Raw genomic sequence first — 25,137 nt, 5'->3', positions numbered from 1 at the left:
ATCAATAACTTCAGGTTGTTCTTTTTCATTAATGACTGCCTTATCGCATATTATTCCTTATTCAAAATGAGCAACTCAATACTGCTTCACATCTGTGATGCCAATGTTCATGATGTCTCTTCTCCACGATGGCATTAATCAGTAACAGGATGAGTGTTTTACATCAACTGTATTTTATTAATGTTTAATACAAAAGAAGACTTTGCGTTTGGTTACCTGACTGATTTAAAAACAGGAAGAAAAAGAAGGAGATTGTAAAAAAGCAGAGAGAGAGAGAGAGAGACAATCATTTAAGATAAAATAAGAAACCTGACCTGAGAGTCTCCAGAGCACAGTGAGGACTCTCCAGTCCAGCAGACAGCAGCTTCACTCCTGAATCCTGCAGGTCGTTGTTACTCAGGTCCAGATCTCTCAGACTAGAGGACTGGGAGCTCAGGACTGAGGACAGAGCTGCACAGCTTCTCTCTGACAGGTTACAGCCACTCAGTCTGAAGGGACAAACATTTAAATTAAAAGTTCGGCATTTACTCCTTTTTACAAATTCAAAAACAAAATATTAAGACCCTATAATCATAAATACGAGGAATCCTACATTATTTGAACTGATGGCAAAGATTTAGCATACATGGTGGATTGAAAGCCAATGTTAAAAATGTATCAAAAGTAGAAAGGGAGAAGAGTGTGTAGATTTGCACCTGAACACAACAGCAAAGAATAATTTAACGGGTTTAAAAATAGTTCATGTACTATAGTAAGTTAAATACATGCAAAAAAGGAAACTCAACATATCAATGTATCCTGACCTGAGAGTCTCCAGAGTACAGTGAGGACTCTCCAGTCCAGCAGACAGCAGCTTCACTCCTGTATCCTGCAGGTCGTTGTTACTCAGGTCCAGCTCTCTCAGACTAGAAGACTGGGAGCTGAGGACTGAGGACAGAGCTTCACAGCTTCTCTCTGACAGCTTACAGTCACTCAGTCTGAAGGGACAAACAAATAAATGGAAGCAAATGTTAAAGTGAACTATGTTTTTATATAACATGTTTTCCTGGGCAAAACAGAAAAACTGTAAAGTATATTATGTTACATAGGGTCTGAAAATTGACGATCACAACTGGGTTGAAAAATAACTTGAGTACAGTGAACTTAGAAAACTCATCCAGTAATCATACATGTTATTTCAGCTTAGGCTTTTACTGAAGCAACTAACAAACACTTCAATACAATGTCTAGAAAATAATTTGAGGTCAAGTATCTTTCCCAAGGACACTTTGACATGTTAACCTCATGGAGAGGGGATCAAATCAATAACCCTCCTCTTGGTTATCGCCTATTTCCCTTCTGGGCAACAGCAGCCCAATATATCAATACATATTCAAAAGGGAGCTCAACATGTTGATGAACCCTGACCTGAGAGTCTCCAGAGCACAGTGAGGACTCTCCAGTCCAGCAGACAGCAGCTTCACTCCTGAATCCTGCAGGTCGTTGTTACTCAGGTCCAGCTCTCTCAGACTAGAGGACTGGGAGCTGAGGACTGAGGACAGAGCTGCACAGCTTCTCTCTGACAGTTTACAGTCACTCAGTCTGAGGAGAAAATAATAAACAACAACATAAAATCAATAACTTCAGGGTGTTCTTTTTCATGAATGACTGCCTTATCGCATATTATTCCTTATTCAAAATATGCAACTCAATACTGCTTCACATCTGTGATGCCAATGTTCATGATGTCTCTTCTCCACGATGGCATTAATCAGTAACAGGATGAGTGTTTTACATCAACTATATTTTATTAATGTTTAATACAAAAGAAGACTTTTGCGTTTGGTTACCTGACTGATTTAAAAACAGGAAGAGAAAGAAGGAGATTGTAAATAAGCAGAGAGAGAGAGAGAGAGACAATAATTTAAGATAAAATAAGAAATCTGACCTGAGAGTCTCCAGAGTACAGTGAGGACTCTCCAGTCCAGCAGACAGCAGCTTCACTCCTGAATCCTGCAGGTCGTTGTTACTCAGGTCCAGCTCTCTCAGACTAGAGGACTGGGAGCTGAGGACTGAGGACAGAGCTGCACAGCTTCTCTCTGACAGCTTACAGCCACTCAGTCTGATAAAGAAAGTACAAACAATATTTTAAAAAGATGAGCATAATATTTACTTTACATTTCATTTAGCTGACACTTTTATCCAAAGCGACTTACAATTACAGGGACATTCTCCCTGGAGAAACTGAGGACTAAGTGCCTTACTCAAGGGCACACGAGTGGTGGTGTTCCTGGCGGGAATTGAACTCACAACGTTCCGATCTTCATCCCACCTCACTATCCATTAGACCACCACTACTTCATGTTATTACATGGCTTAGTTGAATACTCGATTCTGATTGGTCAATTCAGAACACGTGACACGTTGTTAATACCGAACAGACAGACCGCTGTCAAGGACTTATTGACCGTTGTTAAGGACGCTCACATCTGCACAAACAAGTCCGTTTGATTGAACTATATACAGTTTGGCCGAAAAGCAAACTGCATGCAGTTTGCTTTCTAACTGACAAGACAAGAGCGACAAGAAAACAGCGGAGAAGTAACGGGCAGAAATCCTCCTTTTACGCAGCGGTCCAGACATAGACATCAAACGGCGACACATTTTCAGTGTGCAGTTCCTTTGGCATTAGGGCAGGGATATCTAGATACTCCCCAAGGTTTGACATCATGACTTCTGCTACTTTTAAAGCAAGCAGCGATGTTTTCAAATCTGTAATCAAAAAGCTCCTCAAAAACGCTATCGAAGCAGTTCCTGCCGTTGCTACGTTAGTTCAAACAGTAACAACGGACTATTTGTCTTAGCGGATGCATGTCAATTTAAATCAATACATACAACTATTTTTTAAATCAATAAAATCATTTTCTAAATCCATAAAAGCATTTCAATTAATAGTGGGAGTCATAACGTTACTTTGTTGAGAATCTGGCCGTGTAATAAGCGGGATAATGTGCAGCGACTTGGTCATGATGGGGAAAAGAACACCGACAGGCCGATCAGGAGCCCGACGCGAAGCGGAGGGATCTAGATCGGCATGAAGGTCGCGTCGCAGCACATTATCCCTTACATATTTGAATGTTTCTGTACTCACAGAGCCTTCCTGGAGGCTTTGACCACTGGCAGCAGCCTCAGAAGAGCCTCCTCTGAAGCAGAGTATTTCTTCAGGTCAAACACGTCCAGATCTTCTCCTGATGACAGTAAGATGAAGACCAGAGCTGACCACTGAGCAGGAGACAGATTATCTGAGGAGAGACTTCCTGAACTCAGGGACTGTTGGATCTGCTCCACTAGAGAACCATCATTCAGTTCATTCAGACAGTGGAACAGGTTGATGCTTCTCTCCGGAGACAGACCCTCATCCATCTTCTTCTTGATGTACTGGACTGTTTTCTTGTTGGTCTTTGAGCTACTTCCTGTTTCTGTCAGCAGACCACGTAGGAGTTTCTGATTGGTCTGCAGTGAAAGACCCAGGAGGAAGCGGAGGAACAAGTCCAGGTGTCCGTTTGGACTCTGTAAGGCCTGGTCCACAGCACTCTGGTAGAGATGTGTGAGTTCAGGTTTGGGTCTGAAGACTTTAGGACGCCTGGAGGTTGTTGGTTCTTCTGACAGCAGGTTGACTCCAGAGGTGATGAAGGTCCGATGGACATGAAGAGCAGCCAGAAACTCCTGAACGCTCAGATGGACGAAGCAGAACATCTGGTCCCTCTGGTACAGTCCTCTCTCCTCTCTAAAGACCTGTGTGAACACTCCTGAGTACACTGAGGCTGCTCTGATATCGATGCCACACTCTGTCAGGTCGGACTCATAGAAGATCAGGTTGCCTTTCTGCAGCTGCTCAAAAGCCAGTTTCCCCAGAGCCTCCATCATCTTCCTGCTCTCTGGACTCCAGTGTGGATCTGTCTCAGCTCCTCCATCATACTTAATGTTCTTCACTTTGGACTGAACCACCAGGAAGTGGATGTACATCTCAGTCAGGGTCTTGGGCAGCTCTCCCCTCTCTCTGGTTTTCAACACCTCCTCCAGAACTGAAGCAGAGATCCAGCAGAAGACTGGGATGTGGCACATGATGTGGAGGCTTCGTGAGGTCTTGATGTGGGAGATGATGGTGCCGGCCTGCTCCTGATCTCTGAATCTCTTCCTGAAGTACTCGTCCTTCTGTGGGTCAGTGAACCCTCGGACCTCTGTCACCATGTCCACACACTCAGGAGGGATCTGATTGGCTGCTGCAGGTCGTGTGGTTATCCAGAGGCGAGCAGAGGGAAGCAGCTTCCCCCTGATGAGGTTTGTCAGCAGCACATCCACTGAGGTGGACTCTGTGACATCAGTCAGGATCTCAGTGTTGAGGAAGTCCAGAGGAAGTCGACTCTCATCCAGACCGTCAAAGATGAACACAACCGGGAACTGATCAAACCTGCAGATTCCTGCGTCTCTGGTTTCAGAGAAGAAGTGATGAACAAGTTCCACCAAGCTGTACTTGTTCTCTCTCACCACATTCAGCTCTCTGAAGGTGAATGGAAATATGAACTGGATGTCCTGGTTGGCTTTGCCTTCAGCCCAGTCCAGAGTGAACTTCTGTGTTAAGACTGTTTTCCCAATGCCAGCCACGCCCTTTGTCAGCACTGCTCTGATTGGTGCATCTCTTCCAGGTGAGGCTTTAAAGAGGTCTTCTTGTCTGATGGTTGTTTCTGGTCTGTCTGGTTTCCTGGATGCTGTTTCAAACTGTCTGACCTCATGTTCAGCATTGACCTCTGCAGACCCCCCCTCTGTGATGTAGAGCTCTGTGTAGATCTGGTTCAGAAGGGTTGGGTTTCCTGCTTTAGCAATGCCCTCAAACACACACTGGAACCTCTCCTGCAGGTTAGACTTAAGTTCACGCTGACACACTCCAGTAATTAGTCCTGAATGAACACACAACAAATCAGATCAATGAGTCAAAGTAATCCTTAAAGAATGAGGATCTGAATATACTTTGTTCCATCTCTTGAGACTTTAGTCAACATTTATCCAGCTTGTTAAATCTCTATAGAAACCCTCTTACTGCTCTGCAGACGGTCAGCCAGCTCCTCCTGCTCCATGCTCCTCAGGAAGTGCAGTGTGATGTTCAGAAATGCCTCTCTGCTGCTCCTCCTCTGCTCTTCATCCTCACCGTCCAACAGCTCCTCATCCTCCCTCTGACTCTCTAAGCATTCTGGGTAATCTGAACTCAGAGCCTTCTGGAACTTCTTCAGCTCGTTCTTCACAAAAGTGATGATGTTCTCCTCCAGCAGCTGCAACAGATTATATGAATGACACAATAGGCGCTTTCAAACCGGAGTACTTTTCCCAGGAATAGTGCTGAAGCACCCCCCAGGATTGCCAAAGCACCCCCTAAGCACCCTCAATACATATATGTGTTGTTGTCTTTTTGTGGCTTTTTTGGAAAATTATTGTTATTATTTTTATTAAATGAAATTAGAAAAATTATTGATTACATCAATGCAAATGTGAAACAAACACATTTTTGACCAAAAACATAAAGCCAACACAGGTGATATGATTAGGCCAATGGCCAGCACCCATTAGATGTTTGACCTACCCATAGGCTAAATTACTTTGTGACACTTGAGTGACTTCCTGTTAGCTAGAGCGCCAAATTATTTGCTAACAGCAAAGTGACAAATGGATCGTTTTTTAGTCCTTAAACGTCCACGTGTGGACACTCAATCAAAACCACCTGAAAGCGAGAGGGATTCTGCAAAGGCCTCGTGAGTACAAGTAGCTTACTTCTGGCTCTCTGTGTTTCATTCAAGCTCTGCTCTGTGTGTGTGGCACGAGCCATTTTGTGTGCGTGCGCGAGCGAGTGAGAGAGAGAGCTCGCGCACCGGTGGGTATCTACCGGAGATCGTTGTGGTTAGCATCTGGTGCTAACTAGCCAAGCTAACGGATATAAGGAGCTTTTTCAAGAACAAGGTGGAGGGAGATCTCTCTCCTGTCAGACTGAGAGTCTCAGATAACCTCAGCTCAGGTGAAGTAAAGGACTCTCTCAGTGTTTAGATAGTTCAGTGGCGCGCACAGACATTTATAGGGGCAGGTGCTCAAGAGAAAAAAAAAGGGCACCTTCTGAGTCGTCGTGGCGGCCGAAATTGTGCGCTCCGAAATTGTGAAGATTTGCCGGATAATGGCAGATTTTGTTAGTTTCTTTTCGGTTTTTGGTTACTTTATTTCGGTTTTAGGGTTAGGGTTAGGTTAGGGTTATGTTATTTAATTCTTATTTTTGCCTGATTTTACTGATTTATTATCAAAACATTAATTATTTTAACATTTATTTTTATTATTCTAAATGACTTAGGGGGGTCCAATCTGAAGCTAGTGGGGGACGAAACCCCCCCCCCCCCCCCCGGATTGTCGCCCCTGGTGGAACCGCCGGCTGCCTTAGTAGTGTGAGATTTATTAAAGGCACATCTTGTATGTCGTAATTGCAAAGTGCACAACGAGACTAAATGGATGGATGCAAGAAAAGAAGTGAGGTTATAGTTTAGTTTGGCATCTGATTTAGGGGATTAAACAATACACTGTATTTGTTACCTGGTGGTTACTTACTTGGTCGTCACTAGGGCACTTTTAATCGTGTTGCTGCGTGCTGCTGCACCACACACCCGCCGTGGCCTGTCTGACTGAGTGACTGACTGTCTGCTCTGCGCGCTGCGCCTTCACGTTGAAAGCAGGGAAGGGAGGGGCTGCAGCCAGTGCACGTACGGGAGTGCCGCGGGGCACGTGTGGGGATGTCTGACAAAATTACAACGCACATTTGGGGCATTGTTGTATATATTAGAAGCTTTTAATCCAGAATTGATCGATGTTACCATGAGCCACACCTACAGTAAACTGTAAAATATAAATAAAAAAAACGAACTTTCAAAAGGGCACATTGCTGTCCAGAGGGCAAAACGGGCAGGTGCTCAAGAGTCTATGTGTGCACGTCCCTGAGATAGTTCACTTTAGTCTAGTTATCTCAGTGGGTCTCGAACGGTTTGTTTTAATAGGGGAGTGATTTGTAAAATATCTATAAAGAAATAGAAAATCTGCTTACAGTTCTGTTTCATATGGTGTTGAGAGATGTATCCATAGATCTCTTAATGTTGCTCTCAAAGTGCACCAGATTGATGCTTTTAACTTCAATATTTAAAAAAAAAATCTTCCCGGGGGAGCATGCCCCGGACCCCACTAGAGGAGGTGAGGTCCACTTCCCACTTGTAAAAATAGCACTTTACCCCTGCTTACACCTATATGCCGTGAACTGATTATCGAGCCTTCATTGTAACAATCGCGGATACACTGTGTGTGCGTGTGTGGGGAGTGTTGCAGTGGAACATTGGGTGGCGATTTCGGGTGGCAGTTTATGCCGTGAAGTGGTTTGCGGCCTGCCAGTAAACCCAAAGCAGAAAAAGAAGAAGTGACGTCAGCGGCTTCATTTGCCTAATCCTCCCTCAGGGAACTTATTCCGGTGTGAATGCGATCTACTAGGACAGTTCCGGGACTAAAGGGTTCGGCGGGACTAAGTACTGGGAACTAAGTACGGCAAAGTACTCGGTGTGAAAGCGGCTAATCCAACTAAGAATTTAATCAGATCCATGTTGGACATACTCATAATCCACGAAGGATTTAACAGAATAAAACAAGTTTATTAAAGGTGGGGTAGGTAAGTTTCAGAAACCGGCTCGAGATACACTTTTTGTTATATTCCATGGAATGCTCTTAACATCCCGATAGCAATGAATATCTGAAGTGCTTTGACAACAAATCCATAAAAAGATGTCATCTGTGGAACCCGTAATACTGTAAAAACTGCAACCAAACCGATTGGATTGCCGCCCTGTCTGTCAGCCTTCCATCTTGTGCACGCACAAATGTATCTCGTGCCCTCATTGGGCGTGCCGTCATAGGGCGTGCACTGCAGCAGTACTGCAACAGGCGGCCACTTTCACCATGGCAGAGTTAGGTTCAACATCGTCTACTGGTCGCAAAAGAAAAAATGTAACGGAGCAAATTAAGAACTAAAAGAAAGTGGAAACTAGGAGAAGTCAAACCAGAGTCGATATCGGAGTTGCTTTGGCTGTGTAGTATTGCTAACCTAGATGTGTTTAGCTTTGCCTGATATGTAACGTTACTGCAGCCTGCTCTCGCGGAGGAGGTGCTCTGTAAGGAAGTCTGAAGGAAGGGGCGGATTCTTCTTGGCTGTGTACTTTCAAATGTTAGTCCACTCGAGCCGATTTCTGAAACTTACCTACCCCACCTTTAATACAATGAAAAATAAATGAAAAGTAAAGTATGAGCTTAGAAAGTGCAGCATGGTGGTATGCTGAACCGAATAGATGTAAAAGAAGCTGTAATTCATGTACAGACCGTAAATATGGAGTCCAGCTGTGTCTGATGCTGCTGGGCAGACTGACCTCTGGGAACCTCTGAGCTCTGCTGGTCCTCTCTGTGAGGAATCATGTTGTTACATTATGTTTGCACCACAGACTTTACATACAAAGAAACACACAGAGCAGTTATATAAAGATGTTGTGTTCTTTCAGGATTGATCGTAAATGGTATGGCTGTGTGTGTTCCTGTGCCTTTTTCCCTCCAGTAGATCTTGTTGTGATTTTAAGGTTGTGCGCTATATAGCGATTAACTCTTTTGATTTGCATGCTCATTTAACCTCCTCAACGAACTGTCACAACAAAGACACAGACACTGCCGATTGGCACACCGGCACCCAGTGAAAATCAGCGATCTCATTCGCCAGTTGCCAAATCCACTCCCACATAAATACTCCGACTACGTGCTAGACGACAGCTATTCTTCTCTTGACTGTTGCTGCCTCACCTCGCCGCAGATCGGACCGGTCCGGTTTTATGTCACGAAAGTTACGTTGCTGTCCCCTGAGTCTCCTTTTGTTTGTTTACCGAGGGTTCCGCGACCAGAGGCTGATGGACAGAGGAGATGGGTCTGGATGCAGACCGCAGGCAGGGGGCGGTTCCTATAGGGGGAGGATCCTATATCTATACGATCCTCCCCTATCTATCCCCTATCCAATAGAATAATGACACTCAGCAGATATACATACTGTAGGTGGCAGTAATGCAACTTAAGGGATTCCAGCTGCTTTTATAAATCCTCGCAGAAGAAGTCATTCGTCAACAGGGGGGTGGGGGGGGGGGTGCTAGTGGAGTATGAAGCCCTCTGTATTGCGAATGTCAACGGGGCGGGGGGGGGGGGGGGTGCTAGTGGAGTATGAAGCCCTCTGTATTGCGAATGTCAACGGGGGGGGGTTGCTAGTGGAGTATGAAGCCCTCTGTATCGCGAATGTCAACAGGGGGGGGTGCTAGTGGAGTATGAAGCCCTCTGTATTGCGAATGTCAACGGGGGGGGGGGGGGGGGGTGCTAGTGGAGTATGAAGCCCTCTGTATTGCGAATGTCAACGGGGGGGGGTGGTTGCTAGTGGAGTATGAAGCCCTCTGTATTGCGAATGTCAACAGGGGGGGGTGCTAGTGGAGTATGAAGCCCTCTGTATCGCGAATGTCAACGGGTGCTAGTGGAGTGCACGCATCTCAAACAAGCCTAGTTTGTTTACAAAATTGCGGCGCAACTTGGTGGGCGGTACCCTGGAAAGAAATCTCTGCGTGAGAAATACAAGGTGTGGCGTGTGAGCGTGTGAATGGAGTGAAATGCGTGAGACTTGAGAGCTCTGGCGTATATGCTGTGATGCTAACCAGCATTTAGGATGATGCTAGTGTACTGTTGTGTACTGTTGTATTATCTTGGAAATATAAGTAGGCCTGCCCTACATACTGTAACTTAATCAAATAATATGGTATGGATTCGGATAGACAACATGGCTAGCTTGGTTGGTTGATTAAGGTTGTAACTGTAACACTTTGTAACTACTGGTTGTAATGAACCAGACGAGAGACGGACGCATCCTTTCAGTGAATGTCGGCTGCTAATCAATAAGTAAAAATAACACTTCGGATGTGTCTTCTATAATTATGTAACATTAGTTATGGCATCATCCGAAATGTGGTAAAGTAATATGATTAGAGAAGAGTCACTGGTCATCTAACACATGCTTAATAGCTCACCTAACACTATTAAAGACAGGTTAAAGAATGTAACATAATAATAAACTACCTAATATCGATAAGCAAAAACACTAGTTATATTATACAAATGATGTGACCCCTTGAGCTGCATAAACTAATAGGCAATCCAATTAAAATATAAGTATCAAAGCTCATTCAAAAACCTTCGTGTCATTTATGTGATATGAATGGTTACTGTTGAAAGTGCAAATAAAAACAGTTTGAATAGTAAACAATTCCTCATTTTCTTCCAGATTCACCCAACTGTTTAATGAAGACTTTCCTCTTTGTATGTACTGTATATATTTTCCTTTGTACAATGTATTGGTATGTACTATACATTTCATGTTTAGTATTTGATGTGTATTGTAATGTTTCAAAAATAATAAATACGTTAATTAATTAATTAATTAATCTTACCACCAGACACAACATGAACAAATGAATGATACACATCAGGACAGTAACTTCAACTTCAGTATTTTAGGTGTACAGAAACCTCTACTCATGTTGTTAAATGATATACAGCAATATCTTCCATAAAACGTAGTTGATTGATTTGAATAATAATTACTACCACTGCACAAACAGTAACAAATTATATACCTACAATTTATGAGTTAGGGTTACGGTTAGAGTTAGGGTTGACTCTGTATTCATTATGATCTGTCAATAGGTCAATTAATTTGTCTTCTCTGTGGGTTGTATACTCTTCATTCTTTATGCAAATTCATTTTAATTATTATTTTTCAAAGTTCGTTTATGATTCATTCAAAGCATTAAAATAAATGAGAAACAGAGCGTCATACCTTTAAGAAATACTTGGGGGGCGGGGCTCATAACCCTTTAGGAAACACCCCCTTTAGGATCCGCCTCCTTGCTGCGGTCTGCATACAGACTCTATTGGGACAGAGTGCGACGGGCCGGCAAAGTGTAACTCCTGGCACTGGTATTCCTGGACTGGACTTGAACATTGAGATACACCTTCTAACTGGCTCAAAGGGAAACCGGAGTGGAGTTCGGTTCTAAGCGGACAGGACTTTCAGTATTGTATAAACCCCTGACTGAACTGTATCTTCTAAGTAACTGGTTTACATTAATTTAACGTTATTTTAACCTTACAATATTTAAGTATTTATCAAAGGAGTGTTTTAAAGTAACTTTGTATAATAAATAAACCATTTTATACATATTGTGCTGTCCATTGTGCCACAAGTAGGTACACCACAAGTCGTGTGGTGATCTATTTGGTAACATGTGTGTTACTGTTGTGTTTTTAAACCAGTAACTACTGACTTTGTGTTTCTTTTCCACCTCATGGTGGTAGCCATTTTGTTTTAATGATTTGGCAACTTGTTCAGTTGCTGCTTGTTCATAAATTCGTAGCAGCAGTCCTTTGTGCAGGTGTGTAAATCTTTGTTCCACATTTGAACCACGTCGACAACTTTTGTCTGGTCAGACTCTCCTAATTTAGTTATAGTCTGCTTGCATTATGTAATGACAATAAAGTAATCTGATCAACTGTGGTGTATTCTTTAAAAAAAAAAGAACACACTGGTGAGCTCAGCAAGACCAAAAGACCTGGAAGACAACTGTGGTGGACGACAGAATAATTATTCTCCTGGTGAAGAAAAAAACCCTCACAACAGTTGGCCAGATCAAGAACTTTCCAGGAGGTAGGTGTATCTGGATCAAATTCAGTGGACGAAAACCACCGTCCCCAATTAGATTTCATTTAGAATGCTCCAAAATGTATTTTGGCATTGCAATCTGAACTCTCCCAAAAAGTGCCTTTGTGTAAAAGTGCACCACTCCACCCAATTTGTGTATAACTCTACATGCCCTCTTGTGGAAGTGTGAGGAATTGTCGGCTCCCCAAAAGTGACGTTGTTTTCTGTTAAACTAAAATCTCAAGTGATTATGATAATGCGGGCGTCCGAGTAATACTTTCCACTTAACAGCATCTCTCTTCACACTTCAGAAAGTTGCGTCCCTTAAGGGGGTGTGTAAAGTTGTGCATCCCGAAAAGTGACGTGTGTGTTGGAAAAATACTTTCTGCAATATATTACAAAATTGCGCAGGGCCTAAAATGTATTACTGTGGATTACACCACTGTGTGCGTAAGTGCAGAATTGTTGATTGGTGTGTGGGAGCCAGGCTACCAAGTCTTAACAATCCCAATCAGCTGTAATAAAACTCTGGTACTTACTCCTCCACATCACCAGATTGTAGACTCTTCATTTTCATTACCTCCAGCCAGCTTCTGTCCCCATCAGCCAGTCCCTTCTGGCTGATGGGGACAGAAGCTGGCTGGAGGTAAGGAAAATTCCGACTGTAAAACAATCACTGTATTTGTTTTAATGTTACAAAACAATAAAGTATATAATGACACATTTTTTGGTAGTTGAAATTCACATGAATGTTTTAAAGATTGAAGTCATTTACTGATTTAAACAACAGACCAGTTAGTTAAAGATGGTTGTTCTGCCATGATTCAGAAAAAACAGATGCAAACAACCCTGATGGACGACCAATTCTGTATCTGGCCAAGACCAGCTGTTAAATCAACATTTTTAAATACTTACAGCGTGTCAGAAGAACCACCTTCATCTTTGAATGTAATCAGACGACCCTTAGACCGATCACTCTTCATGGACACACAGCTGGGTCCAGGAGACTTTTCTCTCTGCTGCTGAGAACTGATGGAAAGACAATGTTCGGAAGATGCAAGATTTATTTCTGCTTTCAACTTTGTTATTTGGCTGTGAAAGTCATCTTTTTCTGTAGGTGTCTTCAAAACAAAAACCCAGATACCAACAAAGGCTGGGACATATGGCCCTCAGACAGGAAGCTCTTGTAAATTGCTGCTGCAAGTCTCTATTTCTTTACAGCTTATCCCAAAAGGCTTCAGATCGGAAAGTCGTTTAAAAAGAGTGGAGCTAATCCCAATCCCTCACCTCAAGGTCCCCATACCACTGCAGATATTCTCAAGAAATCTGCATCTATCTGAAAATCTGACTTGGAATTAGCTCACTAAATGTTCACACCAAATTAAGAATGTTTACAGTGTTGCATACAATACTGTAACACTTGGAAAAGCTATTTTTATCTGCGTCAAACTAAGACATTTGATTGTATTCATTGTAAAAACTCACACTTGGCCATAAGGATGGTGTCCATCTTTGAATGTAATCAGATGACCCTTAGACCGGTCACTCTTCATGGACACACAGCTGGGCTCAGGAGACTCTCCTCTCTGCTGCTGAGAACTGAGAGAAAGACAGAAATGTACTTTATTTAATATTAAAAAAAATATTAATACTACAATGCAATATATTATAAAAATGCCTAAAATCTATCACTGTGCATTACACCATTGTGTGTGTGTGTGTGTGTGTGTGTGTGTGTGTGTGTGTGTGGTTGTGTGTTTGTTTGTGCGTGTGCGTGTGCGTGTGTGTATATGTGTATATGTGTGTGTGTGTGTGTGTGTGTGTGTGTGTGTGTGTGTGTGTGTGTGTGTGTGTGTGTGTGTGTGTGTGTGTGTGTGTGTGTGTGTGTGTGTCTGTCTGCCTGCATGCGTGTGTGTGTGTGTTTGTTTGTGTTTGTGTGTGTGGCTACCAAGTGCCAGCAATCACAATCATCTGTAATAAAACTCTGGTACTTACTCCTCCACATTACCAGATAGTAGATTCTGTATTCTTTGTACTTGCAGCCGGACACTTCCTCTTCCAACCCGAAGCTGTTCCTTCTCGCTGTAAAAACAATCACTATTTACTCAAATTTATACAAAACTATAAAGGATATAATGGCACAGTATTTTTTGGGGAGTTCAAAGTCATATGAATGTTTTTAAAGATTCACCTGATTTGGATGCAAACACCCTGTGTGTGTGTGTGTGTGTGTGTGTGTGTGTGTGTGTGTGTGTGTGTGTGTGTGTGTGTGTGTGTGTGTGCGTGTGTGTGTGTGTGTGTGTGTGTGTGTGTATATGTGTATATGTGTGTGTTTGTCTATGTGTGTGTGCGTGTGCGTGTGTGTGTGTGTGTTTGCGTGTGTATATGTGTATATGAGTGTGTTTGTCTATAATAATAATAATAATAATAATGCATTTTATTTATATAGCGCTTTTCACGACTCAAAGACGCTTTACAATATGAGGGAGGGTAGACAAACAAGGACAGGCAAACAAGTAAGTATAGTAAAATAAATAAAAAGGCAGTCAAGAGGAAATTGATTGAGAGGGGGGGGGGCTTATGGGTATGCAGAGTTGAAAAGATGTGTTTTGAGGCGGGACTGAAAGACTGTGAGGGACTCAGAGTCACGGAGATCTTGGGGGAGGGAATTCCAGAGCCTAGGAGCTGCCACTGAGAAGGCTCTGTCCCCAAAGCTGCAGAGTGTGGATGTGGGAATGGATAGGAGTCCGGCTGCGGTGGATCTGAGGGACCGTGGGGGTTGATAAGGAGTGAGAAGGTTTGTGAGATAAGGGGGGGCCAAATGGTGGAGTGCTTTGTATGTGAGGACCATCATTTTGTAATTGATGCGATGGGAGACAGGAAGCCAGTGGAGCTCTTTGAGGACTGGGCTGATGTGATGCCATGATTTGGTATGCGTGAGGAGACGTGCAGCTGCATTTTGAACCCGTTGGAGTCTGTTGAGGGATGTAGTGCTGATGCCGTAAAGAAGTGAGTTGCAGTAGTCAAGGCGGGAGGAAATGAAGGCATGGATCATAGCCGTGGGAACATGTTTCAAATGGGGGGTGCTGTGGGGATGGCACCAGTGCCGGTTTTGACCAATTTGCTGCCCTAGGCAAGATTTTAGCTGGCAATGAAAAACCCTCTACAAAAGACCAATACACTGCAAAAAGAGAAACGTATTGATATGGTGGACAGCTTATATAAAAAGGCTTCAAATGTATTTAGTATTGCATGAACATGTTGAATTGGAGGGGTGGACTTCACATCCTCTAAGGGGGTCTGGGGGTGTCCCCCCGGGAAGATTTTTTTAACATTTTAAAGTAAAATACTTAAATCTGGTGCACTTTGAGTGCCCAATTACTAGAGACTGATCAAGGGGATACAACTCTAAACACCCATATGAAAAAGATCGGTTTGTATGTGAACATAACCGATAACCTACCATAGCCAATAACAAATAAATGTAGGCTAACTTGTTTTATTTTTGTGGTTCATTTATATCTTATTTTACCAGTTAACATTTATTTATTTATTTATGCATATTTTTAAATCTCTCCAGTTTTAAACAATATTTTTGGTTTGCTGTCCTATAGTATACATTGGAATGATTTCAAACCTGTTTTTATTTATCCTAATAATTATAAAGGTGTCCCTTTGAAGTATTTGTTTACATAAATTGTGATCAAAACGTTTGAGACCCACTGAGATAACTTAGACTAAAGTGAACTATCTAAACCCTCAGAATCCTTTACCTCACTGAGCCTCTCAGTCTGACAGGACAGAACTCTCTCTCCACATTATTGTAGAAACAGCTTCTTATATCCGTTGGCGCAGCAGAAGCTAACAACAATCCCCGCCGGTACCGGTGCACCCCCCCTCTCTATCTATCTATCTGTCTATCTATCTATCTATCTCTCTCTCACTTTGGCTGTGAGCTGCGGGCGCCCGATAAGCCAACATTCCCCACTTTCATCACTTACAGCGCCCATCGTACGGGGCAAATGGAAAATCTAACCGGGGTGAAAAGGGTGTTATCTTTACTTAATTATGAATGTTGTTACATCAAGGCTGAAAATTCGTTTTTTTGTATTATATCTTGTGGAAGTGCAGATCCCCTGTCCTCCACCAGGGGGTGCTGCAGCACCCTCAGCACCCCTACTTCCCACGGCATTGGCATGGATTAGTCGTTCGGCTGCGGGGCGGGTGAGAGAGGGTAGGATTTTTGCAATATTGCGGAGGTGAAAAACTGAGGTTTTGACTGTTTGGCGGATGTGAGGTTCGAGGGAGAGGGTGGGGTCAAAGATTACGCCAAGGTTGCGTGCCTGATTGGAGGGGGAAACAATGGTGCCATCGATGGTGAGTGTTATGTTAGTGACCTATGTGTGTATGCGTTACTTATGCTCAAATTGGGGACTTTCATCAGCTCACATACCAGTCATTTGGGGACGCCTTTCCCTTTGGGGACCAAAACCACCGTCCCCAATTAGATGTCATTGTTAAAGTTTTCAGAATGCTCCAAAATGTGTTTTGGCATAACGTCAACGAGGACAAACATCAAGACAAGAAACAAGGAAACAGATATTTACCATAACAACACAGTCACTGAAGACACCATGTTCATCTGACCTGGGATTTCACTCATTACATAATCATGGTTGGGTCAGAGATAACGTGGTTGGCCAGCCTCTAAAGGTTGTGATGGTAGGCTGATTCAGAGAGGCTCTCAAATGTTGACCTACGACCTTTGAGCAGATTCTCTGATAGACTGATAAAACTTTATCTACTCTCTACTCTATTATTTGTTTTGTCTTTTTCAGATTCTATGTGGTCTTTCTAGAACAGAAGGGTCTGTCAGGACACCCACGTATTTATAAGAAAGTACCTGCGTGATTTTCTCAGTAAGTGTTACAACAGGGACAGATATATTTACCCTGTTTCATCAGAATACTTGAGAATATATTGATTTGGTGAGCCTGTCCGAACTCTAGTCCAGAGCTGTTTGATTGGATCTCAGCAGGTTTGGTTATCTCCTGCCACCTTTTTCTTTTTCAGTATTCTCTATTTTACTGATCTGCAGTAGAACACCAATATATGAGCCACAAAGACAGAGAAGACGGCACATACAAGAGGGTACTGTGGTGAATGAAGTCATGTATTTATTTGACTACCCAATGCTCTCTCATTGCCTCCCATTTATTCCTAATGTGATACCTGCTCATTCTACAGCATTTAGGTCTGAAACTCTACCATAATGATGGAAAATCACTTTAGTTTGTGGACAAATTGAACTGTATTTATTGTTTAAACAGTGCTTTAAATATTTTACCTGCTATGGTATTGAAGGCTTCTTTTATTGAGCCTCTCTGACACGTTACACTCTGGCTTCAGGCTGAACACACCTTGGTAGTCCCTCCCTCAGCTTCAATAAGAGGTCTCTGTTCTTCAGTAACAACAAGTTGTCTACTGCTGCTGATATAATGAAGTCACATGGCGTCCACTTACTCTGTCTCTGAAGGGCGGCCTTTAAAATATATTGGTGCAGCTATAGACTGGTCACTCTTCATGGACACACAGCTGGGTCGAGGTCGAGGTCGAGGTCGAGGTCGAGGTCGAGGTCCAGGTCCAGGTCCAGGTCCAGGTCCAGGTCCAGGTCCAGGTCCAGGTCCAGGTCCATGTCCAGGTTCATGCTGCTGCTCTGGGCTTCAACACAACACACACACAGAGTGTGAGTAATGCCTGCTGAGCTCTGGAGGAGAGGACAGTCAGAGGTCTTCATCTCACCTCTGAGCTTTGGTGAGGCGTTCAGGGTCCCCACTCAGAGCGGGTTCAGTGTCCTCACAGGGATTCATAGCAGAGCTCACACCTTCACACACACACAACCACCTGCTGGAGAACCCCACATTATCTCATCAGGACACAGAGCTCTCACACCTCCAAACTAAAACACTCATGAGACAGTTTCCATGTTGTTGGCTCTGTGAGCTGCAGCGTCTTAAAGACCCTCTCAATGCTCTGTGGTCTTCAGGACGGTTTGAAGACTTCAGGAACATCCTTCATGTGGATTATTCTTGGCCTTTCTGTGCAGATCACTTCTATTGGACGGACTCTGAAGAGCTCAGCAAGCCTTCAAATCTTCCTCTGTTTCAGAGGTTCATACATTTTAAACAGCCAACAGGAAACTGTGTTTGGAGTTCAGAGCAGAAGATTTGGAGGGTAAAAAATAAAGATGACGAAAATAAATGTATTGATTTTTTCTTTTTTAAACGAACAATTAATTGATGTTGTGTATTATTTTAGGTCCTTTAATAAAGGAACACACTAGTAGTTTGTGATTGGACAGAGAAGAGTCTGCTTATTGTCCTGAGTCAGTGGTGAGGACCAATCAGAGCAGAGGAAGCTCCACCAGATGGAGCTGATGCAGGATTTCACTGCTGCACCTTGACTCAGGTGTTGTACTTCAGTTCAGCTTTTAGGTAAGCATTTAAGCATAGCAGTGGGAACATGTTTCAAATGGGGGGTGCTGTGGGGATGACACCAGGGCCGGTTTTGACCAATTTGCTGCCCTATTGGCAAAATTTTAGCTGGCAATGAAAAACCTCTACAAAAGACACGACAAACAGAGAAACATATTGACATGGTGGATAGCTTATATAAAAAGGCTTCAAATGTATACTATTTAGTATTGCATGAACATTGAACATGTTTTAACTGGGGGGTGGACTTCACATCCTCTAGGGGGGTCCGGGGGTGCCCCCCCGGGAAAGATTGTTTTTAACATTTTAAAGTAAAATGCTTCAATCTGGTGCACTTTGAGCGCCCAATTACTAGAGACTGATCTAGGGGATACAACTCTAAACACCCATATGAAAAAGATCGGTTTGCATTTTAATAATCAAATAAGTATGTGAACATAACCGATAACCTACCATAGCCAATAACAAATAAATGTAGGATAACTTATTTTATTTTTGTGGTTCATTTATATCTCATCAGTTAACATTTATTTATTTATGCATATTTTTAAATCTCTCCAGTTTTAAACGATATTTTTGGTTTACTGTCTTATAGTATACATTGGAATGATTTCAAACCTGTTTTTATTTATCCTAATAATTATAAAGGAGTGCCTTGGAAATATTTGTTTACATAAATTGTGATCAAAACGTTTGAGACCCACTGAGATCATTTAGACTAAAGTGAACTATCTAAACACTCAGAGTCCTCTACCTCACTGAGCCTCTCAGTCTGACAGGACAGAACTCTACCTCCACATTATTATTGTAGAAAGAGCTTCTTATATCCGTTAGCAGAAGCTAACAACATTCCCCGCCGGTACAGGTGCACCCCCTCTCTCTATCTATCTCTCTCTCACGCTGGATGTGAGCTGCGGGCGCCTGATAAGCCAACATCCCCCACTTTCATCACTTAAAGCGCCCATCGTACGGGGCAAATGGAAAATGTAACCGGGGTGAAAAGGGTGTTATCTTTACTTAATTATGAATGTTGTTACGTCAAGGCTGAAAAATAATTTTATTTTATTTTATTTATTATATTTGTATTTAATCTTGTGAAAGTGCAGATCCCCTGTCCTCCACCAGGGGGTGCTGCAGCACCCTCAGCACCCCTACTTCCCACGGCCCTGCATTTAAGTGATAACTTACGTTAAGAACATGTTGTGTAAACGTTTCAGATCTAGATTAATAACACTAAATATAATCACCAAATTGTCCTGCCTTAACTATATATTAAAATATGATTCCTTGGTGAAAATCACGAGGCACAATGTACTGTATATGACCTTTATTTAAAAAAGAAAAAGCTCCTCCTTTACCAGCTGTTACATTAAAGTGAACAGACGGATTCATTCATTATTATTATTAAATAATGTGAAACATATTATTATGAACTGGTGCAGAATGAGTACTTTTGTACTTTAAGTATATTTTGATGTTTAGACTTGTACTTTAGTGAAGTGTTGAATAGAGGACCTGAAACAGATTATTATCACACTGTGGTTTCACTAATGTTTCTGAAACTAAAGATCTGAGTCCTTCGTCCTCCTCTGTGAAAAACCAGAAACCAGCTGCAGTTCCTCAGAGTGACCACTGGAGGTCCTCCTCCTCCTCCTCCTCCTCCTCCTCCTCCCCCTCCTCCAACACCTTTAGCTTTTATTTTTGGCCCATATTTGAGCTTCCCGACTGAATTGAACACACCTTTTCTTTTCGTTTGTTGACGTGTTTGGACTTGAGTTTTTTTTTTTTACAGTGAAGACGAAGAAACAAAATGGCTTCCGTCCTGCTCAGCTGGTGTTTAACACAGAACACCTGAAGAGAAGACTACAACAGAGAAAGAGTCCCTCACAGTTTCATCAGAAACTAAAACCTTAATGTGCTCTGTGAAAACAGAAAACTTAGAAATATGTTAAAAGACTGTCAGCAAAAGTAGTGAAACAGTTCCCGTTGAATGACAGTTTATAGAATATATTCTAATACCATCAGATACAGATATTGCCTGTAAGTACATGTTGTAACTTTACAGTCTAGTACAAGTACACTTCTTCATTATCAGGACACATGTAACAAGGTGAGAATACTGCATTAAGACGTTTGAGTTTCACTGTTTAGACTTTAGATCAGAGTTCCTGAGGGGGGGCCAGGAGGGCGTGTTGATCGACCAATGAAATGCAGCCAGAGTCTCTCAGGTGTTTCAGGAGCAAAGGCCCAGGTGAGCTCTCTGATGGCTGCTGGGTCCTAGTGCCCTACCGTTGCATCCCCCTCCACATCAGTAGCCCTCCTGACAGACTGACCCCCATCAGCCTGAACTCCTCTTCCTCCTCACAGGGAACTCTTTAAACTAACCTGCGCTCTCTCTCTGCTCGCACAGCTCGGAGGCCATCTTGTTTCCCAGCTTTAAACAATCACACGTTCATCAACTCAAGCGTTTCTGCGACCACAACAATCAACAACATCAACCAATCACAGCTCTACTTACTGAACTGTTAGCCGTGAGATTCATCAGTAGCAGCCTCGTCTGAGCTTCATCAACTTCAGCGTCCGTCAGACGAAGTGAAGTGAAGGCGCTTCCTATCCTGTGTGTGTGTGTGTGTGTGTGTGTGTGTGTGTGTGTGTGTGTGTGTGTGTGTGTGTGTGTGTGTGTGTGTGTGTGTGTGTGTGTGTGTGTCCTCACCTCACTATGACAGAATGCAGTCAGACTGGTTAGACTGAGTCTCAGTCTGTGCTGCGTTCACAGGATCAGATGTGTTTGTGAATAGAGTTTGTGGGAAGGGATCTTTAACAGAGTTTCCTGCTATACTAACCTGCAGTGCGTTTGATCAAAACATAGGAAGTCATTACATTTGTGTAATTTTGCAGAATAATCCAGAGTGTCGGACTGGACTCTTTGCAGCCTCTGTTGTGTAGAGTTCTGCTTCCTGGACACAGCTTGAATAACTATATTCATTAAAACAACACAAAGTGATCTCTTCACTGCTCTTTGGTGATCTGGTTTTTCCTTTGTAGAGTAACCGCAGCTGTCAGATAAGTGTAGTCCAGTAAAAAGTACAATATGTACCTCTGAGATGAGTACAGGTATCTCACTCACATTTCTGGTGTAACATCCTCTCGACCGCCCTTCCAACGTGTGTTATCTCCACCATCTCACCCACATTTCCGTTCCTATTGCCTCACACCAAAGTTCATTTTGTCATGCTGGGGATTGTCAACTTTCGGACTCTTAGACATCCATTGACCCCTTGAGCCACACCATCCGGACAGATTCCAGTCAAATTTTACCGGGTGGGGTTTTTCGTAAATTAGGGTGATGGAATGCTCCGGTTTTGGGACAAAATTAACATGGGATCACTCCGGTCATTGTACGTACTTCGTCTCACTGGAATATTAACGGTCAGATTGAATACAACAACGACCCCATTTCTCCGGTCAATGACGGGAGAGTTTTGAAAGTGACAAAACACTGTTCCACACATTTAAAAACACTTAAACAATTAAACAATGTTTACCCAGGATTCAGGCACCTTCCCTGGCTTGTAAAATACGGTGATGCGCCCTGGAGGTATCAGACTATTTAAAACATGTATACCCAGGATTCAATCACTTTTCCTGGCTTGTAAAGTGCTGTGGAGCAGCCTGTTCTCTGGGTAAACTCTCTTTGCATTGGAATCACTATTTCTGCTATCACTATCACCACTTTTCCCCGCCTTTCAAAGACTTATTCCTGGGTAGGAAAGCCATGTGCTGCATGGTGCTCTGTGGGTCTCTGTGAGTCTCAGACCCTGCTAACAGCAGAGACCCTGCTGCCAGTACTATGAACAGATTGATCAGTTTCTAACAATACTTTAGCCCACATCGGAGCCCTCCCAGATGGCAAAAAGTCATTGAATCAACATTGAGATATTGTCACGCTGAAGGCTGCAATCAACATTGATGTCGGACATTGAAAATAAACTAAAATCAACAAACAAAAAAAGAGCCCATTATTTATTCAGTTTCTTTATTCAGATTCAATGATATGAACATCTTGTAACATCTTTTGTCCACAAGCACGAAAAACATTCTCTCTTGAAGGTCCCATGTCATGCTTTCCTGGTTCTTACCCGTCCCCTTGTGTGTTATGAAGCTTTTTCTGCATGTTAACGGTCTGCAGAGTCACAAACCCTCAAAGTACACCCTGTAGGGAGTAAAACTCTAACACAGAGAAGACCTGTCTATGCTGCCCCAGAACGCCTCGGTGGACATTTCTCTTTTTCCATTGTTTACTTCCTGAGTAAAGTGACGTAACGGATTTCCACACACACACACACAGCCTGGCTGTGAGAGTGTGTGTGCTCAGGCTGAGTTCCTCTGTGTCTCGCAGACCCCATGCCATCATCAGTTTCTGTTTAAAGCAGCTTTGCTAGACGTTGATAACATGCATTCTTCACATGCTGAAGATATGGATTTGAAAAAATGCACGTTTTGCAACATAGCACACGTTAAGGACATTTATTGACATAATAAACATCTAGCAAAGCTGTTTTAAACAGAAAATGATGATGGCCTTTTGAACACAGATTCTGAGGATCGTTTCTGCTTCTGCTTTTATCCATCAGGTCAAAATAGGATTCACACACCTGACATCATTGTGATAGATTAGGCTTCAGCCTCTTCAGCACATCACAATCAAAGAATTTAAAAATAAACAAATATAATAATTACAATCCAGTGCCTCTTGTCAACTGGCAACTCACAATTCCACACATTTCAATTTCACAGGCAAATGGGACTTCATGCTTAAAATGACTACATGTGCAAGCATGTACATACATTGAAGTTTTACCTGATCACTAACAATGAACTTGAACAGTAGAAATACTGGATATGCCCCTCTTTTGAACTGGCAACTTACACATCCACACATTCTTTGATTCCCTATTTCAGAAGAGAACTTATATGCTTAAAATGAAATGAATGCTGTGAGGTTTTACATGAGCACTAACCACGATGCACTAGAACAGGTGAAACATAGATTAAAGTAATATCTGGCTTCCCCATTAACATTCACAGCAAAAGCTTTGTTTTCCGAGACCTTATGCGCTGTGAGCATCGAGAGCCAAGCTCGTAAAAGATAGTCTGAATGGCTTCAAAGGTATACCTCATCTCCTTTGGATAATCCATGTTCATTGCATGAAGTAGGCCGAAGAGGAAAGGCAGTAGAGAGGTCTGGCAGGTCATGCAGTACAATGGTCCCTTCCCACACAACAGCCACGTCTCGCACATTTGGCGATATGGCGGCATCATCATCTTCAATGACGGTGAGGATGGCCACAGACACACCTCTCAGCAATCGTTCTTCATGGTCAGTGTCCTGAGGAAAAGTCAAATATGCATGAATGAATGCTATGGAAAACTAAACGGCAAAATACATATCCACTGATTCTAGCTTTAGCACCAAGCTACTGAGTCTTAACATTCAGCTTGTGGAAGTTATAATTGCAACTCAACAGCACGGCGGCTATCACCCACCAACCTTGTTGTGCCGAGTTCTATAAAGAAGTATTTTCTGATAAAGAACACCAGACAACAATGGCCAGATGTATCGGGTTGGCTGTTGCTCAAACAGCGCTGATATTTATTTTTAATTTTGGGTGAACTCATCGCGCTCGGGTTCATGAGGTGAAAACATCTCTGGGCTCAAAATAAATCTTACACAAAGTGTATTATGCATAAATGATTAGCATAAGCTATGAGGTCATAAAATGTTTAAGCTACATTAAGCAATATTACTTGTATTGTGTTAATAAGTTTATTTCCTACAGTTAGTATTACTTACCAAACACTCCAGAAGAAACTTGGTTGTGTCATCTCGGCAGGCCTCTCAGTGCTGCTGTCTTTCGGTGAGACACAATGTCGGATGTCTAAGGAGTACCCAGTGGAAACACACAAACATATCAATTAGTTTAGTGCCGTAGTGAATTTATACAAAATCCGACGTTCTGTATAGTAATGAGGAGGATAAAGAACAGCTCAGATCCCAGTAGCATGCTTCAGTAAAAGACTGGCAAAACAAAACAAAACAAAAACTGCAATCCTGCGGACAATTCTACTTTTACAAATTAAAAATACTGTTATAGTTCTCAAATTGCACCAACTAAGAACACCAAGCAATGACTTTTAACATCCATTTTTACTGAAGCCTTTCCATCAAAGCGTTTTCATTCCTACAAATGTTAGGCGAAGGGCATTTCATATTTTCAAACAGGGGATAGGGCTTTGGTGGACCCGGCTCCGGCCATTCTCCCCTCAACTTTTGCATGCTCTTAGATTGAGGCACTTCACTCACTTTTTCATCAAGTTTTTCCAAGAGGTCTTCCATCTTCTGTCCAAAAGCTCCCTTCCTAGCCCGGTACAGTTTCAGCAGGCAAGGCGCATGTTTGTCAAAGGCTGCCCCGAAGGTCCCCAGGAGGTCTTTGCTGGTGATCCGGTGAAATTCTTCAGATATCTGAAAAACAAAATAATAAAACAATGTAATTTGATTGTAACCACAATGTCATGTTTTTTCTGTGCAGCAAATTCCTGGGTAGCTGTCTTGTTCAAAGTCTGCACCATCTTAAGGGGATAGATAGTTTGGATGTTTTGAATTGAAAAAAAACCTGGTATTACAATTTTGGGGACTGATTGGAAAGTGGGGCGTATTGTGTTGGAGGGGCCTGGAGTGGAGTGGTAGGGCAGGGTATAGTATAGTTTGCCAATTGACTGACATACACAGTCAGTGTGAATACAGGGCCAGTTCGCACCTTTTCCGTG

The 25,137-nt window shown here is 42.6% G+C and overlaps 1 protein-coding gene across 1 annotated transcript in view; it reads right to left on the bottom strand.

Moving 5' to 3' along the window:
• Nucleotides 1-25,137, bottom strand: part of LOC307044216 (uncharacterized protein) — a 68,202-nt gene that overhangs the window by 4,073 nt on the left and 38,992 nt on the right. Inside the window, exons 5-12 of the mRNA XM_079689298.1 lie at nt 13,301-13,414; nt 8,422-8,500; nt 5,078-5,306; nt 3,131-4,937; nt 1,928-2,101; nt 1,408-1,581; nt 804-977; nt 315-488 (exon numbers count right to left, since the gene is read on the bottom strand). Of these exons, the coding sequence (XP_079545424.1) occupies nt 315-488; nt 804-977; nt 1,408-1,581; nt 1,928-2,101; nt 3,131-4,937; nt 5,078-5,306; nt 8,422-8,500; nt 13,301-13,414 (2,925 nt within the window). The remainder of the gene's footprint in view (nt 1-314; nt 489-803; nt 978-1,407; nt 1,582-1,927; nt 2,102-3,130; nt 4,938-5,077; nt 5,307-8,421; nt 8,501-13,300; nt 13,415-25,137) is intronic.

This window comes from Notothenia rossii, assembly GCF_949606895.1.
Source record: "Notothenia rossii genome assembly, chromosome: 6".
Classification (NCBI taxonomy): domain Eukaryota; kingdom Metazoa; phylum Chordata; class Actinopteri; order Perciformes; family Nototheniidae; genus Notothenia; species Notothenia rossii.
The sequence above is the reverse complement of the archived record's forward strand: the minus strand, read 5'-3'. Positions and strand labels throughout refer to the sequence as shown.